The 26,944-nt window shown below is 55.6% G+C and overlaps 2 protein-coding genes and 1 pseudogene across 2 annotated transcripts; all 3 read right to left on the bottom strand.

Moving 5' to 3' along the window:
• Positions 1 to 5,895: 5,895 nt before the first annotated feature.
• LOC129082484 (leukocyte immunoglobulin-like receptor subfamily A member 6) lies at positions 5,896 to 7,320 on the bottom strand (annotated as a pseudogene).
• Positions 7,321 to 10,727: 3,407 nt separating this feature from the next.
• LOC129082483 (leukocyte immunoglobulin-like receptor subfamily A member 6) lies at positions 10,728 to 15,794 on the bottom strand. The gene is made up of 7 exons (XM_054588177.1): positions 15,761 to 15,794; positions 15,606 to 15,641; positions 15,141 to 15,425; positions 14,702 to 15,004; positions 14,189 to 14,485; positions 13,633 to 13,935; positions 10,728 to 10,864 (listed from the first exon to the last, which is right to left on the bottom strand). The coding sequence occupies exons 1-7, from the start codon at positions 15,792 to 15,794 to the stop codon at positions 10,728 to 10,730; spliced, it is 1,395 nt and encodes a 464-aa protein (XP_054444152.1).
• A 2,856-nt stretch (positions 15,795 to 18,650) lies between these two features.
• Positions 18,651 to 25,754, bottom strand: LOC129082482 (leukocyte immunoglobulin-like receptor subfamily A member 6). The gene is given in 10 exon segments (XM_054588176.1): positions 18,651 to 18,985; positions 19,103 to 19,176; positions 20,762 to 20,894; positions 23,623 to 23,925; positions 24,149 to 24,258; positions 24,260 to 24,428; positions 24,646 to 24,948; positions 25,092 to 25,376; positions 25,562 to 25,597; positions 25,721 to 25,754. Coding segments are annotated over 10 exon segments (1,782 nt in total).
• Between the last annotated feature and the right edge of the window lie 1,190 nt (positions 25,755 to 26,944).

Here is a 26,944-nt window from a genome sequence, read left to right as displayed (position 1 = left end):
TTGGTGACCTACGATCATCTAGGCAGTTGGAGCAACATGGGATCAGAAGCTGCTGTGGGTGTTTAACCCGGTCAGTTGTGTGTCAGGGGGTGATGCACAGGGTGTCTTCTCGTCTGAGATCCAGCGTCTCCCTCAGGCAAGGTCTCCTCCTTTGGTTGGACTCAGGGCAGCTGGTCGGGCAGCTGCTGATCACGTCTTGAGGCAGCCACATCGCCAAGGCAACGCCTGTGCTCTAACACGTCAACAGCCACTTTGTAGGAAGTGCACTGCCTGGGTTAGCCTGTGGATCTTCCCACCCTACTTCATCACAGCTCACAGGGAGGAGGCTTCCTGTGGGAAAACAAGTACCTTTCAAGACCTAGTGCCTTCCGTACACAAGGCTCCTTTTTCGCGCTTCAGGTCTTTGTCTCCAGCCCCCTTCCCGGTGTTTCCCACCTACATTCCGTTTCCTCCCTTTGATGTGATGTGTACTTGTCTCTTTATTAAACTGAGGAAGTTCCCTTTAATTTCTGGTGCCGCAAGAGTTTTGTTGGCTTTTGTAGCATGAGTTTACTCTGGTGTACATTAGTTAATATGTGGGTTTATTTCTGTGATTTTGATTCTGTTCCTTTGGGCCTTGTCTCTCTTTTTGCAATTGTCATATGGTTTTAATTGTTATAGCTCTATAGTATACTTTGATATCAGGCAGTGTGGTGCCTCCAGCTTTCGTCTTCGTTTTTGAGACTGCTCTGGGTATTGGGAGTCTCTTGTGGTTTTGTATGTATTTTATTTTTGCCTTTTCTAAAAGGTTGTTTTTATTGATTATGCTACTACTGTTTTCCCCATTTTCCCCGTTTGCACCTCTCCCCGTTTGCTCCTCCCCTTCTGTGACCCCCCTTAGTTCATGCCCATGGGCTGTGCATCTGTTTTCTTTGGGTTCCACAATGCTTGTGCTCTCCTTACCACCCCCCTGTCTATTCTGTACCTGCGCAACTTTGCTTCACCGTCTCTATACCTCTTCTCCCACTCTCTCCCTTCACCCTCCCAGCTGATAACCCTCCAAATGACCTCAACATCTATGAGTCTCTTCCTGCTTAGATGTGTGTTCGGTTTGTTTTAGTTTTTTAGGTTCAGTTGCTGATAGTTGTGAGCTTGTTGTCATTTTAGTGTTCATAGCTTTGATTTTCTTTTTCCTAAATAAGTCCCTTTAACATTTCATATAATAAGCACTAGGTGATGAGGAACTCCTTTAGCTTTCCCTCGTCTGGGAAGCACTCTGTCTGCCCTTCCATCCTAAATGATAGCTTTGCTGGGTAGAGGAATCTAGCTTGAAGGTCCTTGCTTTCCATCACTTTGTATACTTCTGGCCAGTCCCTTCTTGCCAGCAAAGTTTCTTTGGAGAAATCAGCGGACAGTCTCATGGGAACTCCTTTGTAGGTAACTCTCTCAAGTCTGTCTTTCTCTTGCTGCTTTTAAGAGTCTCTCTTTATCTTTAACCTTTGGCATTTTAATGATGATGCGCCTTGGTGTGGACCTCTTTGGATCCAACTAGTTTGGGACTCTCTGTGCTCCCTGGATTTGTATGTATTTCCTTTGCCACATTAGGAAATTTTTCTTGCATTATTCTTTCAAGTAAGTTTTCAGTGTCTTGCTCTTCCTGTTTTCCATCTGGCGTCCGTAGGATTCGGATGCCGGCCCTTCTGGAGAGGTCCCAGAGTCTTCTGAAACTCTCCTCACTTTTTCTGAATTCTTGTTTCTTCATTTTGTTCTGGTGGAATGTTTCTTTCTTCCTTATGCGTTAAATCATTGATCTGAATCCCAGCTTCCTTCCCTTCGCTGTTAGTTTCCTTGGGTTTTTCTTTATTGCCCTTAGTAGTGCCTCCATTTCTTCCCTTACGCTTCTGCCGTATTCAGCGAGATCTTTGAGCCTCCTGACCACCCGGGTTTTGAACTGTGTGTGTGATGGGCTGGCTCTCTCCGCATTGCTTAGTTCTTTTCTGGGTTCTGTTTTGTACCTTCATTTGGGCCGTGTTTGTTGGTCTCCTGATCTGGGCAGCCTCTTTGTGCCTGTGTCCTAGGTAGAGCCGCCTCAGTTCCATTTCAGCCCACCCGTTAGGTCGTATGGGGTGGAGCCTGGGTCTTCTGCAGGGTGGGGCCCCAGGGGCTGGGTGTGCGGGGGAGGCATCTAAAAGGGAAGGGTGCCGTTGCTGGCTGACTTCTGGGGCTTGCCTGGCCCTTGCCTGGTTTCAGGCCGCTCTGTCCACTTCCCGCCTGTGACTGGCACACTTCCATCTGCCGTCCTGGTGGTGGTTCCGCTGTAGGTGGGGTTGTGTACGCTCGGGGCTCTGCTGAGAAAACCGCAATTTCTTCCACTGCCCCAGCCCCCACTGGGCTCACAGCCAGAAGTTAGGAAGCTTTCTTTTCCCGGGCATTGAATCCTGGGCTGTGAGGTCTGGCCTGGGTCTGGGCTGGCTGCTCGCAAGGGGTCTGCTGTCGCCCTGATTTTTATCCGCCACAGGAGAATGTGGGGCTCCTCAGCCCACCAGCAGCCTCCACCTGGCCACGTCTGCCCTTCCTCACGTCCCCTCCCTTGCGCGTGCCTGGCCGCACCGAGCCTTTTCCACTCCCTGCCTCTGCTCCTCCTTCCCATCTGGATGAACGCAGCTTCTTTAAATCCTTGGTTGTCAGACTTGATAGCGGTGTGGGTGTTTTCCAGGGTGATTTTCTGGTAGTTCTGGGTGTTTTTCATTTCTCTGTTGGTTGTATTCCTTCTTATGGTTGTGCAATGAGGCGCGATGTGTCTACCTAGGCCTCCATGTTGACGGAAACCTATATTGCCTTTCTATTTCTGTGGAAAAGCCATTTTAAAGTTTTGATAGGGATTGCATTGAATTTGTAGATTGGGCAGTCTAGGCATTTTAGTGAATTCTTCCAAACTTGGATTAGGGGATATTTCCATTCGTTTGTCTTTTCAATTTCTGTGATCAAAGTCTTAGCGTTTTCAATGTCCAGGTCTTTCACCCCTGTGGTCACATTCTATTGTCAACAGTGTCATTTTTTACATTTCTTTTTCTGATGTGCTATGGTTTGAATATAGAAGTGCAGCTGATTTCTTTATGGTCATTTTGTACGACGCAGCTTTACCAAACTTGTGTATTCACCCTGACCGTTGTTTTGGTGGGGTTTTTAGGGGTTTTCATATGTAAGATTGGATCATCTGCACACAGCTTTCTTTCCTTCTTTGCCATTTGGATGCTCTTTCTTTCTTTCTTTTTCTTGTCTGACTCCTCTGCCTCGGACGGTTAGTAAGTGTTGCATAGGTAGGGTGAGTGGGCACCCCTGCCTCGGTGCTGATCTCAGAAGACAAACGTTCAGCTTTCCACTATTGAGTATGATGTTAACTCTGGGCTGGCCACCTGTGACCTTTACTTTGTGGAGGCGTGTTCATTCCATCCCCAATTTGTTGACAGCGTTTATTATGAGAAGTTTATTATGAAAGAATGGTATATTTTCCCCAACGCCCTTTCTGCATCTATTGAAACAACCATGTGTTTTTATATCTTTTAGTTTATTATTGCGGTGAAAAGTTTTATTGATTGGTACGTGTTGAAGTATTTTTGCCGGTTTTCAGGACCCTGTGTTAAATCCCATGGGATCATGGTGTATAAAACTGTTAGTGCGCTCTTGATTTCGACTTGATAATATTTTGTTGAGGAGTTTTACATCTATGTCCAACAAGAATATTGGTCTCTTATTTTTAATTTTGATCTCCTCATTTGTTTATGCCCTCGATACCATTGTTTATTTCATTCATAGAATTTTTCAACCCCAGAATTTATGGGTTTTATTTTATGATTTCTGATTCTTTGTTGAATTTGCTATTTGGTGCATGTAACACTTTCCGAAGTTTATTGAATTGTCTTTTGGTTTTTGTCTTTTAGTCCATTGAGTTTCTCTTGGGTAAATTGCCCTTCTCCATGTCTTTGGGTTCAATATTGGCGTGTTACTGTGATCTTTGGTGATGGCCTAGTTTTTTATTCTTCGTGTTCTTTGGAGTTGTGTGTCCTCTTTTTGGATCTGATGTCGCAGTCACCTCCTTGAAGCTTGACGAGTTGCCCCTCCGTTGAGAGATTCTTTCTGTTGGTCCTGCTTCTGTTCGGCGCGGGGTGGGGCTTCTGGGACCTTGCATGGGTGCACCTTGCGTCTTCTTGCTTCTTGCGTCTTCTTGCTTCTTGCGTCTTCTTGCGTCTGGCTCCCTCTGGTGGCAGGGTTCTCAGGTTGCATGTCTCCTCATTTTTCAATGTGTCTGGCTAGTTGTTAGTAAACTCTCTCTTCTTTCTGTTTTCTTTTTCTTTTAAATTTTCTTAATAGTTCATGGCTTTTGCAGACAGGGGCTCCAGCCCCCCATGCCTGACTGCCATCTCCAAGGGCCAGCTGGCCCCAGCTCCGTCTCGGGCCTCCTCCGTGCTCTGCTGAGGGGGATCAGAGGCATCTTAGGGCCCTCAGGGGACCGATGGAAGCGGGCGGGGACAACAAGCCTGTTGCTGGTGCTCTGGCCGGGGCGAGGTCCGGGCAGGCTACACGGGGCCCTGCAGGCCGGCAGGGGCTGGACTGAGGGCTGTGTTGTACGCGGGGCTCCGGCTGGGCTGCCGGCAGCGAGTCGCTGGGTGAGATGTTCCGCCTCGGGCTGCGGAGCAGTTATAGTGGCAGCCGGGGTGGTGGCTCCTGAGCCTGGACAAGTGGCGGCTGCGGGTGAAGCGCTTGGAGCAGGGAGGGCAGGGGAAGCCCTTCTGCACCGTGTGCAGCCGGCGGTGGCGGGCAGCTCGCCGCCGCGCGCGCCCTTCTCGTTGCAGCCGGGCGTGTCGCCGGCAAAGTGCGCTCAGCTGTGTGCGCTCGCAGGGCAGTTTGACGGGCGAGGACTTGTAGGAGGGTTGACGCAGCCCAGAAGGGACAGAGGTGGCAGCGCAGGCACAGGACCAGGACCCGGACCGGGTGCGGGAAGACGGAGATCAAGGGGACCGGGACAGGGAGGTTGGCTGTAGCCTCCGCGGGACTCCAAGGCCCCGCACGCAGGTCGGCCAGGATCCTGGCGGCCAGCAGGGGTGGTGCGGCCGTGGCTACGGTACCTGGCGAGATCCCCACCGCCCAGCCAAGCCCGCAGCAGGGCGCACGCTCTGGGCCCGGCCGGCCGCAGCGCCCGGTGCGCCCCTGGAGGCGAAGTAACCCGCGCAGGTCCCCGCCGCCGACAGGCCCGGCAGGGTGCGCGGCCGGGACTCAGTGCGGCGGGTGGGGGGTGGGGAGAGTGACGGGGGCTCGGGGAGACGGGGCGGGCGGCTCTCCCGCCCTCGAGAAGCATTGACACACAGGAATTAGGCAAATGCCACAGATCATGGCTTTTGGGAAACAAAAACAAAAACAAACACAAAAACGATGTTTTCCTGGAGCTGGTTCACCAACATGGGGCGTGACTGTCATTTCAAGCACCTGAGAGCGCGTTCCACCTCCTGGCGGTTCTGGAGGAACCACACCAAGTACTTTATCAGATACTCAGAGCACGGCCTGACGCGACAGGCTGTGTGTTTCATGGTGATTTTAGATTTCTTGGTTCCACACTATTCTCCTAAAATTAAATGTATTGGGGTGACGTTAATAAAATTGCATAGGTTTCAGCCCTGGCCGGTGTGGCTCAGCGTGTGGAGCACCAGCCTGTGCCCTGAATGGTTCCCTGCTCCCTTCTTGGTCAGGGCACACGGCTGTTCTGCGGGCCATGTCGCAGGCTGAGGGTGGTGGAGGGCGTGCTACAGGCAACAAATCTATTTTCCTCTCCCTTTCTCCATCCCTTCCCCGCTCTAAAAAAACAATAAATGGAATCTTGAGAATATTACAGAAGTTTCAAGTACAAAACTCTATGATACATCATCTGTGCATGTTGCCCAGGGGGGCGCTAGAGGCCGACCACGCATAGGAGATGCTGTGTCCGCTATTGCACCTGTATCCGCCCCTGTGGGTGCGGGTCACAGGGCCCAGGGGGAAGTCGGGACTGTGCTGTCCCTGGAGACACTGGTGCGCTGTGGGCCCCTCGTCCTTGGTCAGAGCGAATCTGTCAAAGCCGGGCTCCAAGTGACAGTGGAGGGTCAGGCTGTCCCCAGGCAGCAGCAGGGAGCTGGCTGGGCCCAGAGGGAGGGCGACCTGTACTCGCCGGGGGAGAAGGGTCATTGGCCCTCAGGGGACACACCCACCCACTGCCCACTGGGGCTGCAGGGAGAGTCCTCACGTGTCTCTGCCTAAGCCTTCCGCCTGTGGTTCTGTCCCCAAGAAACTAGTGTCACTGACCCCCACGACCTAATGGGCTTTACTAGGCACAAGGTTTAGATCAATTGTTTGGGCACAGGGGAGAACGGAAGACAAGTGTGGACCACCTCACCTGTGACCTCGATGGGCAGAGGGTCCCTGGGCTGTGACTCCTGTGTGGGGTAGGAGGTAGAAGCATAGCGTCCGTAGGTCCCCACATGGGAGGAGCTCACAGGGCCCATGGGGAAGATGGTCTGGTACAAAAACCTCCCAGCCCCGGGCCTCCATTCTGATTCCATGCTTCCGGGCGGCTCAGCGCCTCCCTGTGCGGCAGGTGGAGAGGGCCCGATAGGGACTTTGAGCTACACGAGAGGGACATGTGTAGCTCCTGGCAACCTCCTGAGGCCACCACGGGGCTAGAGTGGGTTGAGAGGGAAGGTGTGCTGTCCATTCCTGAGGGAGAAGGAGGATCTGAGTTAAGGGGACTGTCACACGGTGCTGATTCGTGACATTGGACAGTACAAGCCCAACATTTCCAGATATAGGCTGTGAAGGGTGAGGCCCCCTAAAGCCATACTCTGTCCCCTTCAATGTCTGAGGAGGAGAGGAGACCCGGGTTCTCCTTACCCGTCACCACCAGGACGAGGGGCTCACTGCGCTCAGACAGGGTGCGTCCAGCCCTGTGGACACACTCGTATGGCCCTGCATGGTGTGAGGTCGTGGATCGAATGCGGAACCCGGTCTTGTTGCTGGAGGCCTGTGGGATCCTCGTAAGCCAGGGCTCAGAGCCCCTCTCTTTATACAGACCGTAGGCATCAGCCCGCAGAGACCCCTGACACCAGAGGGTCACAGGGCTGCCCTTGCTGACCATGGGGCCTGGGTCAGCCCAGAGGGAGGGTCTGGGGAGGGCCTCTGAAAAGGGTTCAGACGCGCGGTGTCAGGGGGTGCCCTTCTCCCCGCACTTCCCCTAGCTGTCACTCCAAGGCCCCCCCCCCAGACTGGTCACCATTGTGCAGACCCACTGTGTGTCCCCAGCTGCCCAGGGGTCATTGTGCTGAAGCAGGAGGTCAGGGGGAGGACTCACCTGCCCGGACCTGGTCCCAGGGGCCCCCACACAGCCCTGGAAGGGAGTCCCCGTGAGATCATCCCTCAACCCACACGCAGAGGCTCCAGGTCTGGTCAGGGCCCTGAGCGCTGGGGTCTGACCTGGGCTGAACAAATACCTTCTCTCCTTGGAATTTCTGCCCCACTGAGCCTCCTGCGTCATGGACCTGGGAGGGGAGAGGCCCCATCCTTCTCCTTTCCCCAAAACTCACTGAGACAGAGAGGAACGATGAGAGTCGGGGTCATCACGAGTCACCCGGGGTTCCCAGTGATACCCGTGATGTTTGAAGCCCGCAGAGCCCAGCACGTCAGATGGACACAGAGGTGTGACAAGGTCCCAGTTCCCTGTGACAAGTCACAGTTTCATCCTAAGCTGCAGTCTGCCCTCCCTGAAGGGTGGCCGAGGAGACAGCAGGTTCTGGGACCTGAGACCAGGTCTGAGTCTCAGCAGACCCCACATGCTCTGCCTGCACCTCGTGTGACGCCTGTCCTGGAACATAAGGGGAGAGTTTGCCCGGCTGGAGAGGAGCACCCCACTTTCTATTCCAATTCTATCTCTGCCTTTTGTGGAACCCGCATAACCTTGGGCAATTCACTTCATGTACCTGAGAAACTTTAACGTAAAGTTTCTCCATCCTGGCAACCAACAGAGGTATGCTGAGCTGTTGCCCTGTCCAGCACTGAGGTTCATTGGGGAAGGCGACCGATTCTGCCCCGGGACACACGCAGTGCTGATTAGTGACAGTGGACAGTGCAACTACTTAGGCCATAGGTGATGTGGGCGTCGTTTTGGTAAGTTTCAGAGAAGGAAACAATGGAGCACAGAGAGAGACTCCGTAACAGGTGGACGTCGGGGAGTGTGGGGACCTGCAGGTGAGGGAGCGACCAGAACACCTTAGGGGTCAGCACAGGGAGGCGAGAGAACCCTCCACCGGGAAGAAGGTGTTTATTCTAAGTTTTTGAGTCACCAGGGTGTGGTGTGTCCTGGTCCTACGGGGCCTCTGCTGCCTGCGGGGACTCCTGCGTGTGAACTTTAAGATAATGGAAACCTTTGTGGTAAAGGAACGTGTGAGCAGATCGCTGCTTTGAGAAGACACCGCTCTGTGGGGACGGGCTGTAGGAGTGAGGTGTGGACGATAAACTGTGATAAAACCCAACACTAATCTAACACCAAAGTGATGAGCGGATCAGCATTCTATGTGGTTTATGAGAATTTCTCAGGAAACCCTACACAAATCTCATACCACAAATATTTCTGACGCTGAGGGAAAAGAGGCAGGGATGTTTCTCTGTGGTTGTCTTGTCCAATGAACAGTGCAGAGACGAGCACTGACCAGATTGTCTTGGGAGGCATCCACGAGAAGCCCAGTGTGGTCTGACCCAGGTGTGAGTCTGGGAGGGAGGTGGGCATGGGAAGGGCCTGGTGGGCAGGGAGCCCGATCTGCAGCCCCAGGGACCGTCAGGTGGAGCTGCCTGGGTGTTGCTGGAGCTGGTGGGGACCTGGGGGGAGGCTTTGTGCGGGGCGGGTCCGGGACAGGTAAGTTCAGGTGCGTGAGAGTCCAGCCCCTCAGCTGGGAGGGCGGGTCTGCCGGGGGCCAGAGAGGAGGCTGTCGGGGTCCCGCCAACAGGATGTCCTGGGTCTTGACGTGGGTCAAACTGAGGAGGGGACTGGTTGGCAGAGAGGGGGGCTCCGGGTCAGAGTGGGGGTGTGTTCATCGTGTGGGGGCAGGAGAGGGAAGAGCTGAGGCCCCTCCCCTCTCTGCCTGGGTGGCCTGGGGAGCCAATGGGGCCGTCCCAGGACTGACCGCCCCGTGGACGGCCGCAGTCGTGGGGCCAGGGTTACAGCAGCGTCACCTCACCCACAGCCGGATCCACCTGCCCCCCTGGCCGGGCCTGTGGTTCTGCCTGTCCCTGGCGCTTCCTCTCTCTGCCTCCCTTGCATCTGTGGGCAGGAGACCTTCTCTGCAGGTCTCCCTTCCGGGCCCCTGGGGCATGTCTGCCTCCTCAGGGCCCTGCTCTGGGAGGGGATAACCCGCCCTCTGACCCTGCTCAGTCCACCCCCATGTGCTGGGCAAAAGCCCTCGTTGCAGACTATTCGCAGGTTTTAATCTAAGACACGGGGAAGCATTTATTGACCGTCTGTCTGAGCCAGTCACTCCCCTCTCCCTTTCCCTCATTGCAGACAAGGCTGGAAGCTCAGCCTCACGGTTGTTGGGAGGGTCAGCAGAGCCTGGGACACGAAGAGGCTCCATCGGAGTCATTCCTGGGGCCTGACGTAGACGCGGGCATGAGAGACGTGTGGCAGGAAGGGCCACTGGGAAGCCACATCTGTGTCCCCCAAGCCGTGAGGGGGAATCAGAAGCTCTAGGGCGTCCTTGGCCGAATGGCACGTGAGCCCCGACTGAGAGGAGACAGGGACGCGGCGGCTCGTCCTGTGTCCTGGCCTCAGCCCCTCTCAGGAGTGGGGGTGGGAACCCCACCAGGGGCTGAGCCCTGAGCACAGGGCACGGAGCGCATCTCGGACCTGGTGGGGGTCCTGGGTCCCGTGAAAGTGCACGGGGACGTGGGGCAACTTCTAAGGTGAAAAGGATCCACAGGGAACCATGGGGATGGGCTTGCGTTACTGTTTAATGACATACATCCCTGTAACTTAGACTGGAGCCTTTTAAAATGTAGAATTCACTAGAATGTAGTAAATACACAATGTCTCGACCACAAATTTTATCTAGTTGTATTAAAAATTTGCATAACCGCTCCCCCAAATACCACAAAACCCTCAGTCTCTCATCTCTCTGCCTGGTCAGCCCCTGACAAGCCAACCTGACTTCTGTTTCTGTGGGTTTCCTTCTCCTGGACATTTCACACAAAGTCAATCACAGAAAACATGATCTTTTCTGTCTGACGTCTGCCATTTAGCTGCAGAATGTTGACATTCACCCACCAGGTAGCAGGTGTCAGCACTTTGCTCTTTGTGGCTTAAAAACCACTCGCGGGCGTGAAGAATCACATGTCGTTTATATGAGTGGGATCCAGCATGAAGGGGTGTATAGATGTGGGTCCAAAGCAGCCACGTGGGGCAGCCCCACACGTCACGGGGTGAGAACAGAAGGACAGGCAGGGGGAGTCTGTGATGAGGAGAGGGGACAGCCCCACAGTGGGATGGAGGGGGGGTCTCCAGGGGAACACGGCTCATTGTTTTACTGCCCCCAAACCTCGTCTGCCATGTCCGCTCCCCTGCACATTCTCGGCAGACAGTCTCCCCACCTGTGGCCTAGACCTTCCTTCACCACCTCCTGGGTCCTTAGATGGGCTCCTCGGCTCCCGCCCTCAACGCTGTCCTGTCCCCTCTGTGGTCACATCCTGGCGGCAGCGTGGGCCGTCCTCTCGGTGTCTCGAGCCTGAAGCAGCAGCCCCCCGAGGACCAGCAGCAGCAGGCCAGCCACGCCCATGCGGACGAGATTCCCCGCTGTGTAGTTTTGGGTCTGGGAGTCTGTGGACGTGGAGACAGGGGTCACCGGGGTCAGGGAGCCTCCAATCGCCAGGACTCTGCTGCCTCCCCCAGCCTCCCTCCGCCCCTTGACACCAGTGTCCCTGGGGTGTCTGAATGCAGCTCCACCTCTCAGTCACAGTGACAAGAGCGAGTTGTGCCCAAGAGCTCAGGGTCCGTGACAAAATGAAGTGAGTTGAGAAACAATCAAGAGCTGTGTGTTCTGTGTTCAGTCGCAGACTCAAGAGCCCATAAGCTTAATGCCCTGCACCTGAGAGACCCCATGATTTCAACATCTGGGGACCCTGGTCCATGGAGGAGGGGTTGGTGTGAGGGGCTCCTGAGTGTCAGGAGCACAAGGGGTGAAAGTCTGGGGTGCGTCTTCTTCACCCCACCCCGCCCAGGCCCGTCCCCTCTGGCGTCTGCACTTTAATTGTTACCTGGAAATCTTCATCTCTATATTGTTTTATTCATTTTTATATTATAACAACACCTACCATGGTAGACAGACTTTCCAGATCAGAAATATGGGCATTGGATGAATATATGTAGATATATAAATTTAATATCAATATAAGAGTAAATACAGGGTGGGACAAAAGTAGGTTTATAGTTTTGCTTTCATGAAACACAGTTATTTATTGTAAAATGAGTATTAATTGTTGTATTATATTTTGTACAAAGAACTTTAAACCTACTTTTGCCCAACCTGTAGATGTACAATTTATAGAGTGTATTAAAAACATTATTTTAAACGAGTCTGCATTTATAGTTACACACATCTACTGTTACATAAATACTAAATTATAAATCATCACCTATATCTACATGTACTTGTGCTGTACCAATATATTGTGTGTGTGCGCACAGGGGCGGGGATGGAGGGAGAGAGAGTTGACATGAGCCAGTGAGGAGGGGGCCGGTCCCCGGAAGGGTCTAGTCTGCTCTTCAACAGGGAAAGGGGTCTCATCTGTGGGGTGTAGGGCGGGGGCAGAAGAGAAGGGGGACTGGGACTCGGGGCCTTGGAACATGAGGTCAGAGGTCAGGTCAAGTGCCCAGAAGGGGCAGGCATTTTCTTCTCCTTTTGGACAAACTCTGGAGAGTCTGGCAAGATTTCATGGATGGGCAGCTAATCATGTGATTTTTACCCCAAAACATAGCCTCCACACACTGCTTATCAAAGCTGCTGACCAAGGAAACACACAGTTGAGGTTTTCAAACTCTGAGAAACAGAGAAATTGCCCCAAATGGTAGTATTTTTGTGAGCACCTAAAGTAGGAAATTACGTTAATCTGTTTCTCCATAGAAAACAAGATGTAAAAAAAATTGTTGACTTACCCTATTCCAAATGTCCATGCAAAAATTCTGTCAGCTCACATAATTCAAAAAACGCACACAGACAATAAATGTTATTCATTTGCATCAATATCCAAATGATTGAAACTAAGAAACCTTTGAAATGTGTTTCATGTGGTTATAAGTCAGAGAGAAAAGATGATTTTTTTAGGAGATGTGTATCTGTCAGTAAGAAAAAATAATTCTAAAGAATCCCTAATGAAATAGAAAAACATATTGAAACATAAAGTCAATAGTGCATTCGATATAAAATGCAGATACCTTAATGGGTTTGCTGTGAAATAATGTGGGGTATAAATGAAATTGTTTCTCAGAGGTAAAGCTGTGTTATATTTTACTTGGTCATTTTAATCTTCTGGAATGTGGAGCAAGAGAAATAGGTATATAATCTGGAGTAAGTGAAATGACCTTTGACTTGTGGCTACTGTAATTTTCTCAGTATCTCAGAGGGATGAACTGAAAAGCAACCCAAAGGGAGAGAGACTTCAGGGAGCTCAACAGGTCATGAAATAAACGCGCCCAAACCAATAGCTTTCCTTACTGCTACTAAGATGATATAAAGGAATCAAACAGCGTACTCACACATTACATTATGAGATGTGCACTTCCTACAGTGGGCTATAAATTTACCCCGTTTTACAAGTACCCATCAAAGTGCAACTCAAGTTAACTGAAGCCGCAGTTGAAATGTGTGTCACAAGAAAACTTAACAGTAACAGGAGTTATTCTCTGCAACACATGTTTGAATTAAATCTCTCCCTATGAACATACGGAATAGCATTACATGCATTTGAGTGCTGACTCCCATAAAGTAAACTAGGTGGTGACTCTGCGCACTGAGGCGCAGCCTGAACGTCCTCAGAAAAGAGCAGGAGCAGCCAGAGCGCCCAGAACCGCCGAGGAGACGGCAGGAGGGCCCCCCGGGCCCCCCCCGGCCCGGCTGTGGGCGGGAGCCCAGCTCCCCCGACCCGCAGCCTGCGCGGCCCCTCCCGCCCAGGGGAGCAGCGAGGGCTGGAGGCGCCAGGTGAGCCCAGGGGCCTGCAGAGCGGGGTAGGGGGCAGGGGGTGCTGCTTTCCCGGGCAGAGGATGGGGGGGCCGGGACCCAGGGGCTCAGACTCTGAGATGAAGAAGCAGGAGGTGAGTGGGGGAGGGGTCTGTCCTCCGCTCAGTCCAACCGCGTTTCTCCTCCTTTCGCCCACATCTGCCGCCGCCCTCCCTGCTCTTCATCTCGGCCCAGATTCTGAGAAAGGGACTCAGGATTGGGAGACCTCGTCTCTTTCTACTCCCCTGGGGCTGGACCCTCCCCCACCCCCCATGGAAGCTCCTGCACTCCTCATTTATTTGTGTCCCCGCCTTTCCAAGGGACAGCGCCCTGGGCTGAGTGAGCACAGAAAGGAAGGGGTCAGGGGCCTCACCTGAGACCAGGAGCTCCAGGGCGTCACTGGGCTGCGACAGCAGGTAGGGGCTGCTGTGGTTTGCGCTGTAGCACCTGTAGGTGCCCCCGTGGGCCGAGGTCACGGGCCCCATGGAGAACTCTGCCTGGTGCTGCTGAGCTCGGGGCTGTCGTCTGAGCCACAGGGGGGGGTTGGCCGCCCCCTCCTTGGTCAGAAGGAAGCTGTCCCTCGGGCTCCGTGACTGACACAGCAGGGTCACCTTCTCTCCTGAGGCCACCATGGGGCCCGGCTGCACCGAGAGGGAGGGTCTGTCAGGGAGCCATCCTAGAGAGAGGGAGGCAGGTGAGGGGCTGCCGCCCACCCTGTTCTGACCTGAGAGTCACCAGGCCCCTTTCTGAGGACCCTCCCCTCTGTCTCTGTTTTCTCTGCATCTCCCCCTCCCCCTCCCATCCCCTGTCTCTCTGTCTCTCTCCCTCCCTGGGGACCCCACACCCCTTGTCCTGGCCATCACCACCTGAGACCCCCAGCAGGGCCTGACCAGACTCTGGGTCCCTGACTGAACCCGCTGACACCTCACCTGCCACCAGGATGTCCAGGGGGTCACTGGGGGCCGACCACTCGGAGGAGACGCTGTGTCCCCCGTAGCACCTGTACCGGCCCCCGTGGGAGCCGCGCACCGTGTCCAGGGGGAAGTCGGCCTGAGAGAGCCCCGCCCGGGGCTGCAGGGCAGTGCTCTGGCGGGGGGCCTGTGCCCCCTCCTTGGACAGAGCGAACCTGTCATAGCCGAGGTCCGAGCGGCACTGGAGGGTCAGGTTCTGTCCAGGGGCCACGATGGGGCCCTGCTGGGTCAGGAGGGAGGGCTTCCCTGAGCCTCCTGCAGGGACCAGAGGTGAGTGACAGGGGCTGCCCCTCCCATGGACCCTCCCCCTGGCCTGGCCCCAGGTCCCACTGTCTCTCTCTGTGCCTCTGGCCCAGGAGCCCCTGTGCGCCCCTCTCCCCACCTCTCACGTGGGCTCCGCTCCCAGCAAAGTCCCCAGTAACCTGGCTGGTGCTTCAATCCATGGATGTGTCCCAGACGGGACTTCCTCACCTGAGACCAGCAGCTCCAGGGGGTCACTAGGCTGTGAGCACTCCTGGGGTCTGTCCGTGTAACAGCCATAGCACCTGAGCCTCCACCGGTGGACAGACATCACGGGGCCCACAGGGAACAGGGCCTGGGACTGCCCACTGGGGTGTCGCTGTGAGTCCAGGGCCCAGAAGAGCCTGCGTTCTCCTTCCTTCGTCAGAATGAACCTGTCAAAGCCTTCCCGTGAGCCACACTGGAGGGTCACGTTCCCTCCTGAAGTCACTACAGGGCTGGGCAGGGCTGAGAGGCTGGGTTTGCTGTAGGATCCTAGGAGAGAAGGAGGCAGCGTGGTAAATGGGGCTCAACCTCCTCACTTCCCCCAGGGCTGGGCTGTGAGGGGGAGGCACCCTGAGAGCATCCCCCTCCCTGAGCCTGAGGCAGGGACCCCTGAGTGTCCTCTCACCTGTCACCACCAGCTCCAGGAGGTCACTGGGCTTTGACCAGATATTTTTGCCAAAATAATAACAGTAATATCTCCCTGCAGTGTCATTTGTCATGTGTGTGATGGAGAACTTGGCCTTGTTCCTGGGGTTCTGTGGCTTCTGCCTGTCCCAGGGCCCTTGGCTTTTCTCGCTGTACAGATGAAACTCCTTAGCTTGTAGGGGCCCCTGACACCAGATACTCACAGGGCTCCTCCAGGGGATCACAGGGCCTGGCTCAGCCCAGACAATGGGTTTGGGGAGGGTCCCTGGAAGGAATCAGAGGCTGGGACACAAGACATTCCCCGATACCTGTCCCCAGATCTCAGCCCCAGGACCCACACTGGTGTCCACTGTACGTTTACTTTTGTTCTCCATCCCCAGCTGCCTGTAGGGTAGCACTCGGTCTCCTACGTGGATTGGGACCTGAGACACTTGGAGTGACTCACCTGCCGGCACCGGGGTCCCCAGGCCCACACTCAGCCCTGCAAGAGAGTCCCCGTGAGGGATGTGCCCTGAGTCCTGAGCAGAGCCCCCCTCCTCGGGAGCGTCCTGAGCCCTGGGTCCTGACAGAGCAGGGCTCCCCCTCCCCCCCGACACTCACCGAGGCAGAGCAGGACCGTGACCGTGGGGGGCATGGCGTCTCCTCTCTGAACCCAGCTGTGCAGGAGGAAGAGACTGCAGTGTCCTCAGAGTAGACAGATACACAGGGTGTGGCCACTGGGAGGCTGGACGTCCCTGTCAAGGGAGTTGTCATGTCAGCCTCAGGAGGGGGGACAGTGTCTCCCCAGGAGCCTGGTTCCCACATTCACTACGGAGGAAGAAACAGACCCTGAGCCTCCTGAGATGCCCCTTGCAGGTGAGGTGACCCAGGCACGTCCTTCCAGGTCAGAACCTCCCCCACGGGGTCCCCTTCACACTCTGCTTGTCCTTCGGCACCTCCCCGTGGGTCCTCTCCATGGGCAGTGGTCACCCAGGCCCTGGAGATGCTCAGGGAGATGGGGGTCCCTGTGCCTGCAGAGCTCAGAGCAGCAGAGACACGGTCTCCTTCTCACTGTGCCGTCCAGGCGCGTGTCGCTGTGACCATGAGCACAAAGGACACATACAGGGGAGTGGGGGAAGGAAACACGCCCCTTCCCCTGGCCCCAGAGTGTGGCTTTTTTCTCCCCCAGCCACCAAACGGACTTCTCCTTTTCTTCTTAGAAACAGCTTCCATCCCACCTTCTGGGAAAAAAGCCTCTGAGCGATTCCTGCCCCCTCAGTGCCCCCTGTTTCCTGGCTACAGCCTCTTCCTCATGCTGTGGTCCTGCCTTCAAGCCTTAGGGGACATTGATTTGGGTAGGAGCCCTGATGTTTACTTTTAACAAGTATTTATTTATATAACCATCACCCAATGCCCGAGGACTCTGTGTGGTCATGGTCCAGTTGCCCCCTCTGGACCACGTTGTCACAACCGCAGTCCCCACGGTGGCTGGGGACCAGTGGTGCTGGGCCATGGGAGGGAGACGCCCATTTCCGGACCCGGTGAAGGTGTGAATGGGCTGGGACATGAGAGGATCAAGGTGCCCGGGTCAAGGGCAGGATTGTTGCACCCGCTCGGGACCTTGTCTGCTCCGAATACCAAGCGCAGCTACTCACCATGGCGCTCAAGTATGGAGGCACCGACGTGTGCAGGAAAGAGAAATGAAAGTTTCCCAACAGAGGGAACCACAGTGGAGAACAGAGGCTGAAACCGAGTGGCCCCCAGTGGCTGGGACTCTCCACGGGTCATAGGGAGGAGACTGCCCCCTGAGTGGACCGAGAGGGACCCCAGGTCCTCCCCGGAAGGGGGTCATCATGCAGGTGAAGGCGGGACCGTGGTCCCTTCCCCGTGTTTCTGTGCGGGCTCTGGGCTGTCTGCCCACTGGCCCAAGTCCATGGTCAGCAGTGAGCAGTCTCCCCTGTGTGTCCTGACACAGGTCGAGTCGTGTATGTCAGCCATGGGTGCCTGTCCCGTGCGTGCGTGTGAGGCTCCCATTGGACCAGCCCTGGTGGGCAGAAGGCTGAGCAGGTGCTGAGTCTGCGCGAGTGGACGCCATGGGGCGGGGGCAGCGGCCACAGCCCAAGGTGAACCTGACTCCCAGGTCAGCCCCGGGGAACCTGTGGGGGACCAGGTGAGAGCAGAGACTGGTTTATATCATTTATTGATTACTGCAGTTAAAAATTTTATTAATTGTACATGTTGAAATCTTTTTGCCGATGTTCAGGACCCTGTGTTAAACCGCATTTAATCATGATGTATGCAACGCTTACTGTGCTCTTGAATCATCACGCTAATATCCGTTGAGACATTTTGCATCTATTCAATAAGAATATTGGCCTCTGATTTTTTTTTTCCTGGGCTGTTCTTTGGTTGATGCCCTCTCTACCATTGTTCATTTCAATCCTTTAATTTTTCAGCCCCAGAAATTATGGGTTTTATTTTAAGATTTCTGACTCTTTCTTGAATATTCTGTTTGATCCATCTAATACTTTCCTGACTTTATTGAATGGCCTTTTGGGGTTTGCCTTTAGTTCATGGAGTTTCTTTTGAACAATCTATTGGGTAAACCGCAGCTCTCCATGTCTCTGGGTTCAGTGACTGGGGTGTTATTGTGCAGTTTGGCGATGGCAGAGATTTTGATCCTTCGTGTTCTTTGGAGCTTGTGTTCTCTTTTTGTATTTGACGTCGCAGTCCCCTCCTTTAAGCTTCACCACCTCCCTTCAGGTGAGAGATCCTCCCTGTCGGTCCTGCTCCTTTTCTGGGGCTCACGGACCTCGGACCGCAGCACCGGCTTCGTGCGTCTGGCTCCCTCTGGTGGCAGGGTCCTCAAGTTGTCTGGCTTGTCCTCATCTTTCAATGTTTATGACCAGTTGTTGGTAAACGTCCTCTCTCTGTCTTCTTTTTAGATGTGATTTTTATTTTTATTTTTGGAATAGTTCATGGCGTTGACAGACACGGGCTCCAGCCCTGCATGGTGGACAGCCATCTCCAAGGGCCACTGGCCCCAGTCCAGCCTCAGGCCTCCTCCTTGCCCTTTTGAGGGGACCAGAGGCATCTTGGGGTCCTCAGGGGACAGCTGGAAGGGGGCCGGGACAACAAGCCTGTTGCTGGTGCTCTGGGCGGGCGAGCTCGTGGTTGGGCTGCAGCCGGTAGGAGCTGAGCTGAGGCTGAGCTGTGCCCGGGGTTCCGGCCGGGCTGCGGGCAGCGAGTGGCCTGGAGAGGTGCTGCGGGGCCCCGGCTCCCGAGCAGTTACGGCGGCAGTCGGGGTGGCGTCGCGCGAGTGAAGGCGGTCGCTGCGGGTGAAGCGCTTGGAGCACAGGGGGCAGGGGAAGCGCTTCTGCCCCGTGTGCATCCGGCGGGGGCGGGCAGCTGGTCGCCGCGCGCCAACTTCCGGTTGGCATCCGGGCGTGTCGCAGCCACAGGGCGCTCATCTGCGTGAGTTTGCGGGGCGAGGAGTAGCAGTGGCTTTGGCTCAGCTTGCAAAGGGACAGAGGTGGCTCTCGGCGGCGGCGGCGGCGGTGCAGGCGCAGGACCGGGGCCAGGTGCTGGGGCACGGGGAGGTGGAGGGCGGCGCGGCGCCTCCCCGGGACTCCGCGGCTTCCCACGCAGGTCGGCGAATACCTCGGCGGCCAGCAGGGTGGCGCGGCGGGCGCACACCCAGGCCCTCGGCGGGGCTGTGCTCCGCCCGTCCGGCGGCAACGCACCCTGCGCCCTCGGAGCCGGCCCTGAGCACGTCGGGGCGAAGTAGGTCACCCAGCACAACGCCGCGGGCCGGATCGACGGGGCGCGCGGCTGGGATCCGTGAAGCTGATGGAGGCGGAGAGAGAGTGGGGCACAGGGAGAGGGCGGCGTCCCTGGGCAGAATGTTTAGATGAGTTATTTGTGGCAGGGGAGAGAATTGGAGACAATTGCGGGCCACCTCACCTGTGACCTGGATGCGCAGAGGGTCCCTGCGGTGTGACCACCCGTGGGGGTAGGAGCTGGAGGAAGCGTAGCATCTGGAGGTCCCCCCGTGGGAGGCGCTCACGGGGCCCACAGGGAAGACCGCCTGCCCCCTCCCATCGTTGGACCGCTGTTGATGCCATGCGTCCGGGGGGTGGGGTGGGGGGGAGAGGCTCAGCCCCTCCCTCCTTCAGCAGGTGGAAAGGGCCGGATGTGGAACCTGAGCTACACACAAGGGACACGTTCCCCCCTGAGGCCACCACCGGGCTTGGCTGGCCTGCGAGGGAGGGGGCGCTGTCCACTCCTGAGGGAGAAGGAGGATGTGAGTTAAAGAGGAGCATCACCCCACCCTCCCCAGCTGCAGGCTGGGAGGGGTGCGGCCCCCTAAAGCCCCACTGTGTTCCCTTCAGCCTCCGAGGGGGAGCCCGCAGTGGGGAGGGGACCAGGGTCCTCCTTACCCGTCACCACTAGGACGAGGGGCTCACTGCGCTCAGACAGAGTGTCCCCAGCCCTGTAGGCACACTCATATAGCCCTGCATCGTGTGATCTCGTGGATGGAATGAGGAACCCGGTCTTGTTGCTGGAGGCCTGTGGGATCCTCGTAAGCCGGGGCTCAGAGCCCCTCTCTTTATACAGACCGTAGGCATCAGCCCGCAGAGACCCCTGACACCAGAGGGTCACAGGGCTGCCCTTGCTGACCACGGGGCCTGGGTCAGCCCAGAGGGAGGGTCTGGGGAAGGCCTCTGAAAAGGGTTCAGACGCGCGGTGTCAGGGGGTGCCCTTCTCCCCGCAGCCCCCCCAGCCGTCATCTCAGGCATCTCGGACCTGGTGAGACTCCCGGCTCCCATGAAGCTGCACGGGGACGTGGGGGGGAACTTCTAAGGTGAAGAGGACCCACAGGAAACCATGGTGATTGACTTAGGTTCTTTTTAATGACGTAAATTCATGCAACATAGAATTGAGCCTTTTAAAATATATAGAATACACTGGAATCTAGTGAGTACACAATTTTATCTAGTTTTAAAAAGAAGTTTGTGTAACCCCGCCCCCAAGTACCGCAAAGCCCTCAGTCTCCCATCTCTCCTCCCGTCAGCCCCTGACAGGCCAGTCTGACTTCTGTCCGTGTGGGTTTCCTTCTTTCGGACATTTTGCACAAACTCAATCACAGAAAACACGATCTTTTCTGTCCGGCTTGTCATTTAGGTGCCGAATGCTGATGTTCACCCACCAGGTAGCAGGTGTCCGCACTTTGTTCTTTAGGGCTTAAAAAACCACTCCGGGATTATGACGACACCACGTGTTGTTTGGATGCACGTCATGCAGCGTGATGGGTTGTGCAGAAGCGAATGCAAACCAGCCACGTGGAGTCGCCCCTCGTGTCCCAAGAGTGAGAACAGAAAGACCGTGCAGGGGAGTCCGTGATGATGAGAAGGGACGGCTCCACGGTGCGATCGAGGAGGCGTCTCCACAGGAACGTGCTCGTGTTTCCTGCCCCCAAACCTCATCTGCTACATCTGCTCCTCTGCACGTTCTCAGCAGTTTCCTCACCTGGGGACCAGGCTGTCTTGTGCCACGTCCTGGGTCATCAGGTGGGCTCCTCGGCTCCCGCCCTGATTCATGCCCTGTCCCCTCTGTGGTCACATCCTGGCGGCAGCGTGGGCCGTCCTCTCGGTGTCCTGAGCCTGAAACAGCAGCCCCCCGAGGACCAGCAGCAGCAGGCCAGCCACGCCCATGCGGACGAGATTCCCCGCTGTGTAGTTTTGGGTCTGGGAGTCTGTGGACGTGGAGACAGGGGTCACCGTGGTCAGGGAGCCCCCAGTCTCGAGGACTCTGCTGCCTCCCCTGGGTCCATCCTCCCCTTCACGTCCGTGTCCCTGGGGTGTCCGAGTCCAGCTCCGGCTCTGAGTCACCGTGACAAGAGCGAGCTTTGCCCAAGGGCTCAGGGTCCGTGATTAGATGATCTCAGTTCAGAAAGAGTTGAAAGCTGTGTGTTCTGTGTTCAGTAAGAGACTCAGATCCCATAAGCCTTTGGCCCTGCCACTGAGAGACCCCATGTTTTCACGACCTGGGGACCCCGGTCCATGCAGGAGAGGGTGGGTCAGCGGCTCCTGAGTGTCAGGTGCACAAGGGGTGAACTCTGGGGTGCATCTTCCCTACCCTACCCCGCCTGGGCTCCTCCCCTCTGGGGTCTGCTGTTTAATCTCCACCTGGAGATTTTTATCTATTTATTATTTTATTAATTCATTTTTATATAATAACAAAACCTGCCATGGTAGATACAGTTACCAGATGAGACATATGGGCATATGGATGAATATTTGTAGATATATTGTAGATATAAGTACAGGGTGGGGAAAAATAGGTTTACATTTGTATGTACATGAAATACAGAGTTAGTTTTTGTATTACCATTTATTAGTTGTATTATTTTTTGTACAAACAACTTGAATCCTATTTTCCCCATCCTGTATATGTACATTTTATAGAGTCTATTATAAAACATTATATAAAATAAATCTGTATGTAGTGTTATACATGTATCTACTCTTACATAATCACTAAATCATTTATCAGACTTTATATCTACATATGTTTGTCCTGGACCAATATATATTATTTGCGTGCTTGTGTAGAGAAAGACAGAGAGCAGGATAGACAGACAGAGAGAGGGAGGAGACTTGACATGAGCCAGTGACGAGGAGGCCGGTCCCCGGAAGGGTCTCGTCTGGTGTTCAGCAGGGAAAGGGGTCTCTTCTGTGGGATGCAGGGAGGGGGCAGAAGAGAAGGGGGACTTGGACTTAGGGGCTTGGTACAGGGGGTCCGAGGTCAGGTCAGGTGCCCAGAGGGACAGGGCCATTGTCTTCTCTCTCCTTTCAGACAAACTCTCAAAAGTGTGGGGAGGTTTCCTAGGTAGATGGCTAATCATGTGATTCTTACCACAAGACACAACCTCCATGCACTGTTTGTCAAACCTCCTAACCAAGGAAGTGCACGGTGGTGGTTTTCCAACTTTGAGGAACAGAGAAATGGCCCTAAATGGTACTATTTTGTGAGCACCAAAAGTAGGAAATTACGTCAATCTGTTTCCCCATTCTGATATAAAAGGCAAGATGTAAAAAAACAATATGGACTTATCCTAATTACAAAGACCCATGTAAAAGTGCTATCAGCTCACCGTATTCAGAAAATGCACATCAACGATAATGTTATTCAGTTGCATTAATATCCAAATGTTTGAAACCAGGAAGCCTTGGTAATGTGTCTTATGGGATCATAAATCAGGGAGAAAAGATGACTTTTAGGAGATGTGCATCTTTCAGTGAAAAAGAAAATAAAGCATTCCTAATAATCTTAATGAAACCTCAAAACATAATGAAACAAGAATTGATAGTGCATTTGATACAAAATGTACATATGTTAATGAGTTTGCCTTGAAATAAGTTGGGGCATAAGTGAAAATGTTTTTTGGAGGTAAAGATGTGGAATATTTTACTCCATCATTTTACCATGTGGAATTTGGAGTGAAAAAAAATACAGTCTGGAATAAGTGAAATTACCTTTGACTTGTGGCTATTACAAGTTTCTCAGCCTATCAGAAGGGTCAGTTGAAAAACAATCCAAAGGGAGAGAATCTTTAGGAAGCTAAATAGGTCATGAAATATATATACTGAAAGCAATAGCTTTCCTATGTGCACTTACTCTTATTCAGAATATAAAAAAGAATCAAACAGTTTACTCACACAAAGTGCCCCTGAAGTTCACATTAGAGTGTGTGTAACAAAAAGACTGAATTACAAGAAGTAATCTCCACAACAAATGTATGAATTTAATCTCCTTCCTATCAAAATAGGAATAGCTTTACAGGCATTTGAGTGCTGACTCCACATAAAGTAAACTAGGTGGTGACTCTGCGCACTGAGGCGCGGCCTGAAGGTCCTCAGAAAAGACCAGGAGCAGCCAGAGCGCCCAGAACCGCCCAGGAGACGGCAGGAGGGCCCCCCCGCCCCCCCGCCCCCGGCCCGGCTGTGGGCGGGAGCCCAGCTCCCCCGACCCGCAGCCTGCGCGGCCCCTCCCGCCCAGGGGAGCAGCGAGGGCTGGAGGCGCCAGGTGAGCCCAGGGGCCTGCAGAGCGAGGTAGGGGGCAGGGGGTGCTGCTTTCCCGGGGAGAGGATGGGGGGGGGGCCGGGACCCCGGGGCCCAGGCTCTGAGATGAAGAAGCAGGAGGTGAGTGGGGGAGGGGTCTGTCCTCCGCTCAGTCTAACCGCGTTTCTCCTCCTTTCGCCCACATCTGCCGCCGCCCTCCCTGCTCTTCATCTCGGCCCAGATTCTGAGAAAGGGACTCAGGATGGGGAGACCTCGTCTCTTTCTACTCCCCTGGGGCTGGACCCTCCCCCACCCCCCCATGGAAGCTCCTGCACTCCTCATTTATTTGTGTCCCCGCCTTTCCAAGGGACAGCGCCCTGGGCTGAGTGAGCACAGAAAGGAAGGGGTCAGGGGCCTCACCTGAGACCAGGAGCTCCAGGGCGTCACTGGGCTGCGACAGCAGGTAGGGGCTGCTGTGGTTTGCGCTGTAGCACCTGTAGGTGCCCCCGTGGGCCGAGGTCACGGGCCCCATGGAGAACTCTGCCTGGTGCTGCTGAGCTCGGGGCTGTCGTCTGACCCACAGGGGGGGGTCAGCCGCCCCCTCCTTGGTCAGAAAGAAGGTGTCCCTCGGGCTCCGTGACTGACACAGCAGAGTCACCTTCTCTCCTGAGGCCACCGTGGGGCCTGGCTGCACCGAGAGGGAGGGTCTGTCAGGGAGCCATCCTAGAGAGAGGGAGGCAGATGAGGGGCTGCCGCCCACCTAGTTCTGACCTGAGAGTTACCAGGCCCCTTTCTGAGGATCCTCCTCTCTGTCTGTCTGTCTGTCTCTCTCTGTCTCTCTCCCTCCCTGGGGACCCCACACCCCTCATTCTGGCCATCTCCACCTGAGACCCGAGCAGGGCCTGAGCAGATTGTAGGGTCCTGATTGATTGCACAGGCTCCTCACCTGCCACCAGGACGTCCAAGGGGTCACTGGGGGCCGACCACTCGGAGGAGGGGCTGTGTCCCCTGTAGCACCTGTACCGGCCCCCGTGGGATCCCCGCACCATGTCCAGAGAGCCCCGCCCGGGGCTGCAGGGCAGTGCTCTGGGGGGGGTCCTGTGCCCCCTCCTTGGACAGAGCGAACCTGTCATAGCCGAGGTCCGAGCGGCACTGGAGGGTCAGGCTCTGTCCAGCGGCCACGATGGGGCCCTGCTGGGTCAGGAGGGAGGGCTTCCCTGAGCCTCCTGCAGGGACCAGAGGTGAGTGACAGGGGCTGCCCGTCCCATGGACCCTCCCCCTGGCCTGGCCCCAGGTCCCACTGTCTCTCTCTGTGCCTCTGGCCCAGGAGCCCCTGTGCGCCCCTCTCCCCAACCTCTCACGTGGGCTCCCCTCCCAGCAAGGCCCCCAGTGACCTGGCTGGTGCTTCAATCCATGGATGTGTCCCAGACGGGACTTCCTCACCTGAGACCAGCAGCTCCAGGGGGTCACTGGGCTGTGACCACTCCTGGGGTCTGTCCGTGTAACAGCCATAGCACCTGAGCCTCCACCGGTGTCTGGGGGTCACGGGGCCCACAGGGAACAGGGCCTGGGACTGCCCACTGGGGTGTCGCTGTGAGTCCAGGGCCCAGAAGAGCCTGCGTTCTCCTTCCTTCGTCAGAATGAACCTGTCAAATCCCTCCCATGAGCCACACTGGAGGGTCACGTTCCCTCCTGAGGTCACGACAGGGCTGGGCAGGGCCGAGAGGCTGGGTTTGCTGTAGACCCCTAGGAGAGAAGGAGGCAGCGTGGTAAATGGGGCTCAGCCTCCTCACTTCCCCCAGGGCTGGGCTGTGAGGGGGAGACACCCTGAGAGCATCCCCCTCCCTGAGAGCGGAGCCCGAGGCAGGGACCCCTGAGTGTCCTCTCACCTGTCACCACCAGCTCCAGGGGGTCACTGGGCCCTGACCAGCCCGTGGGGCTCCGATAGTTACAGTGATATAACCCTGCCGTGCGCTCTGTCACTAGTGTGATGGAGAACTTGGCCTTGTTTCCGTGATCCAGTGGTTTCCGTCTCTCCCAAGGCATTGGGTTTCCCTCTTTATTCAGATGGTACTCCTTACCCTCTAAGATCCCCTGACACCAGATGGTCACCGGGCTCCCCCAGGGGATCACAGGGCCTGGCTCCGCCCAGAGGGTGGGTTTGGGGAGGGTCCCTGGAAGGAATCACAGGCTGGATCATGAGATTGTCACCCCTAGTCCCCAGTTCACAGCCCAAGGACTTCCCAGAAACCCTCCAATCGTTAACCCAGAACTTTTGCTCATCATCCTCACTGCCTGAGGAGGTGGTCCTTTGTCCTTTAGGTGGAGAGAGACCCGGGGCCCCTGAGGACAGACTCACCTGCCTGCACTGGGGTCCCCAGGCCCACGCTCAGCCCTGCAAGAGAGTCCCCGTGAGGGATGTGCCCTGAGTCCTGAGCAGAGCCCCCCTCCCCGGGAGTGTCCTGAGCCCTGGGTCCTGGCAGAGCAGGGCTCCTCCTTCCCCTCCCCCGACACTCACCGAGGCAGAGCAGGGCCGTGAGCGTCGGGGGCATGGTCTCCTCTCTGAAGCCGGCTGTGCAGGAGGAAGAGACCACGGAGTCCTCCGGGTGGACAGACACGTAGGCTGTGGTCCCTGGGAGGCTGGTCGTCCCTGTCACGGGGTTGTCATGTCAGCAGCCCCTCAGGAAGGGAGACAGTCATTCCCCTGATGGAGGAAGAACTAGACCCAGAGGCTCCTGAGACGCTACTCGCAGGTGAGGTGACCCAGGTACATCCTTCCAGGACAGAGCCTCCCCCACGGGGTCCCGTTCACCCTCCGCCCGGCCATCAGCACCTCCCCGTGGGTCCTCCCCATGGACAGGGGTCACCCAGGTCCTGGAGACGCTCAGGGAGACGGGGGTCCCTGTGCCTGCAGAGCTCAGAGCGGCAGAGACACGGTCTCCTTCTCACTGTGCCGTCCAGGCGCGTGTCGCTGTGACCATGCGCACAAAGGACACGTACAGGGAAGTGGGGGAAGGACACACGCCCCTTCCCCTGGCCCCAGAGTGTGGCTTATTTCCCTCCCAGCCACCAAACGGACTTCTCCTTTTCTTCTTAGAAACAGCTTCCATCCCACCTTCTGGGAAAAAAGCCTCTGAGCGATTCCTGCCCCCTCAGTGCCCCCTGTTTCCTGGCTACAGCCTCTTCCTCATGCTGTGGTCCTGCCTTCAAGCCTTAGGGGACATTGATTTGGGTAGGAGCCCTGATGTTTACTTTTAACAAGTATTTATTTATATAACCATCACCCAGTGCCCGAGGACTCTGTGTGGTCATGTTCCAGTTGCCCCCTCTGGACCACGTTGTCACAAACCACAGTCCCCACGGTGGCTGGGGGCCAGTGGTGCTGGGCCATGGGAGGGAGACGCCCATTTCTGGACTCGGTGAAGGTGTGAATGGGCTGGGACATGAGAGGATCAAGGTGCCCGGGTCAAGGGCAGGATTGTTGCACCCGCTCGGGACCTTGTCTGCTCCGAATACCAAGCGCAGCTACTCACCATGGCGCCAAGCATGGAGGCACCGACGTGTGCAGGAAAGAGAAATGAAAGTTTCCCAACAGAGAGGGAACCACAGTGGAGAACAGAGGCTGAAACTGAGTGGCCCCCAGTGGCTGGGACTCTCCACGGGTCATAGGGAGGAGACTGCCCCCTGAGTGGACCGAGAGGGACCCCAGGTCCTCCCAGGAAGGGGGTCATCATGCAGGTGA

This window comes from Pteronotus mesoamericanus, unplaced genomic scaffold (genome assembly GCF_021234165.1).
Source record: "Pteronotus mesoamericanus isolate MK-2021 breed Mesoamerican mustached bat unplaced genomic scaffold, CSHL_Meso_final scaffold_128, whole genome shotgun sequence".
NCBI lineage: Eukaryota > Metazoa > Chordata > Mammalia > Chiroptera > Mormoopidae > Pteronotus > Pteronotus mesoamericanus.
Note: the sequence above shows the minus strand (reverse complement) of the source record. Positions and strands in the feature narration are given on the sequence as shown.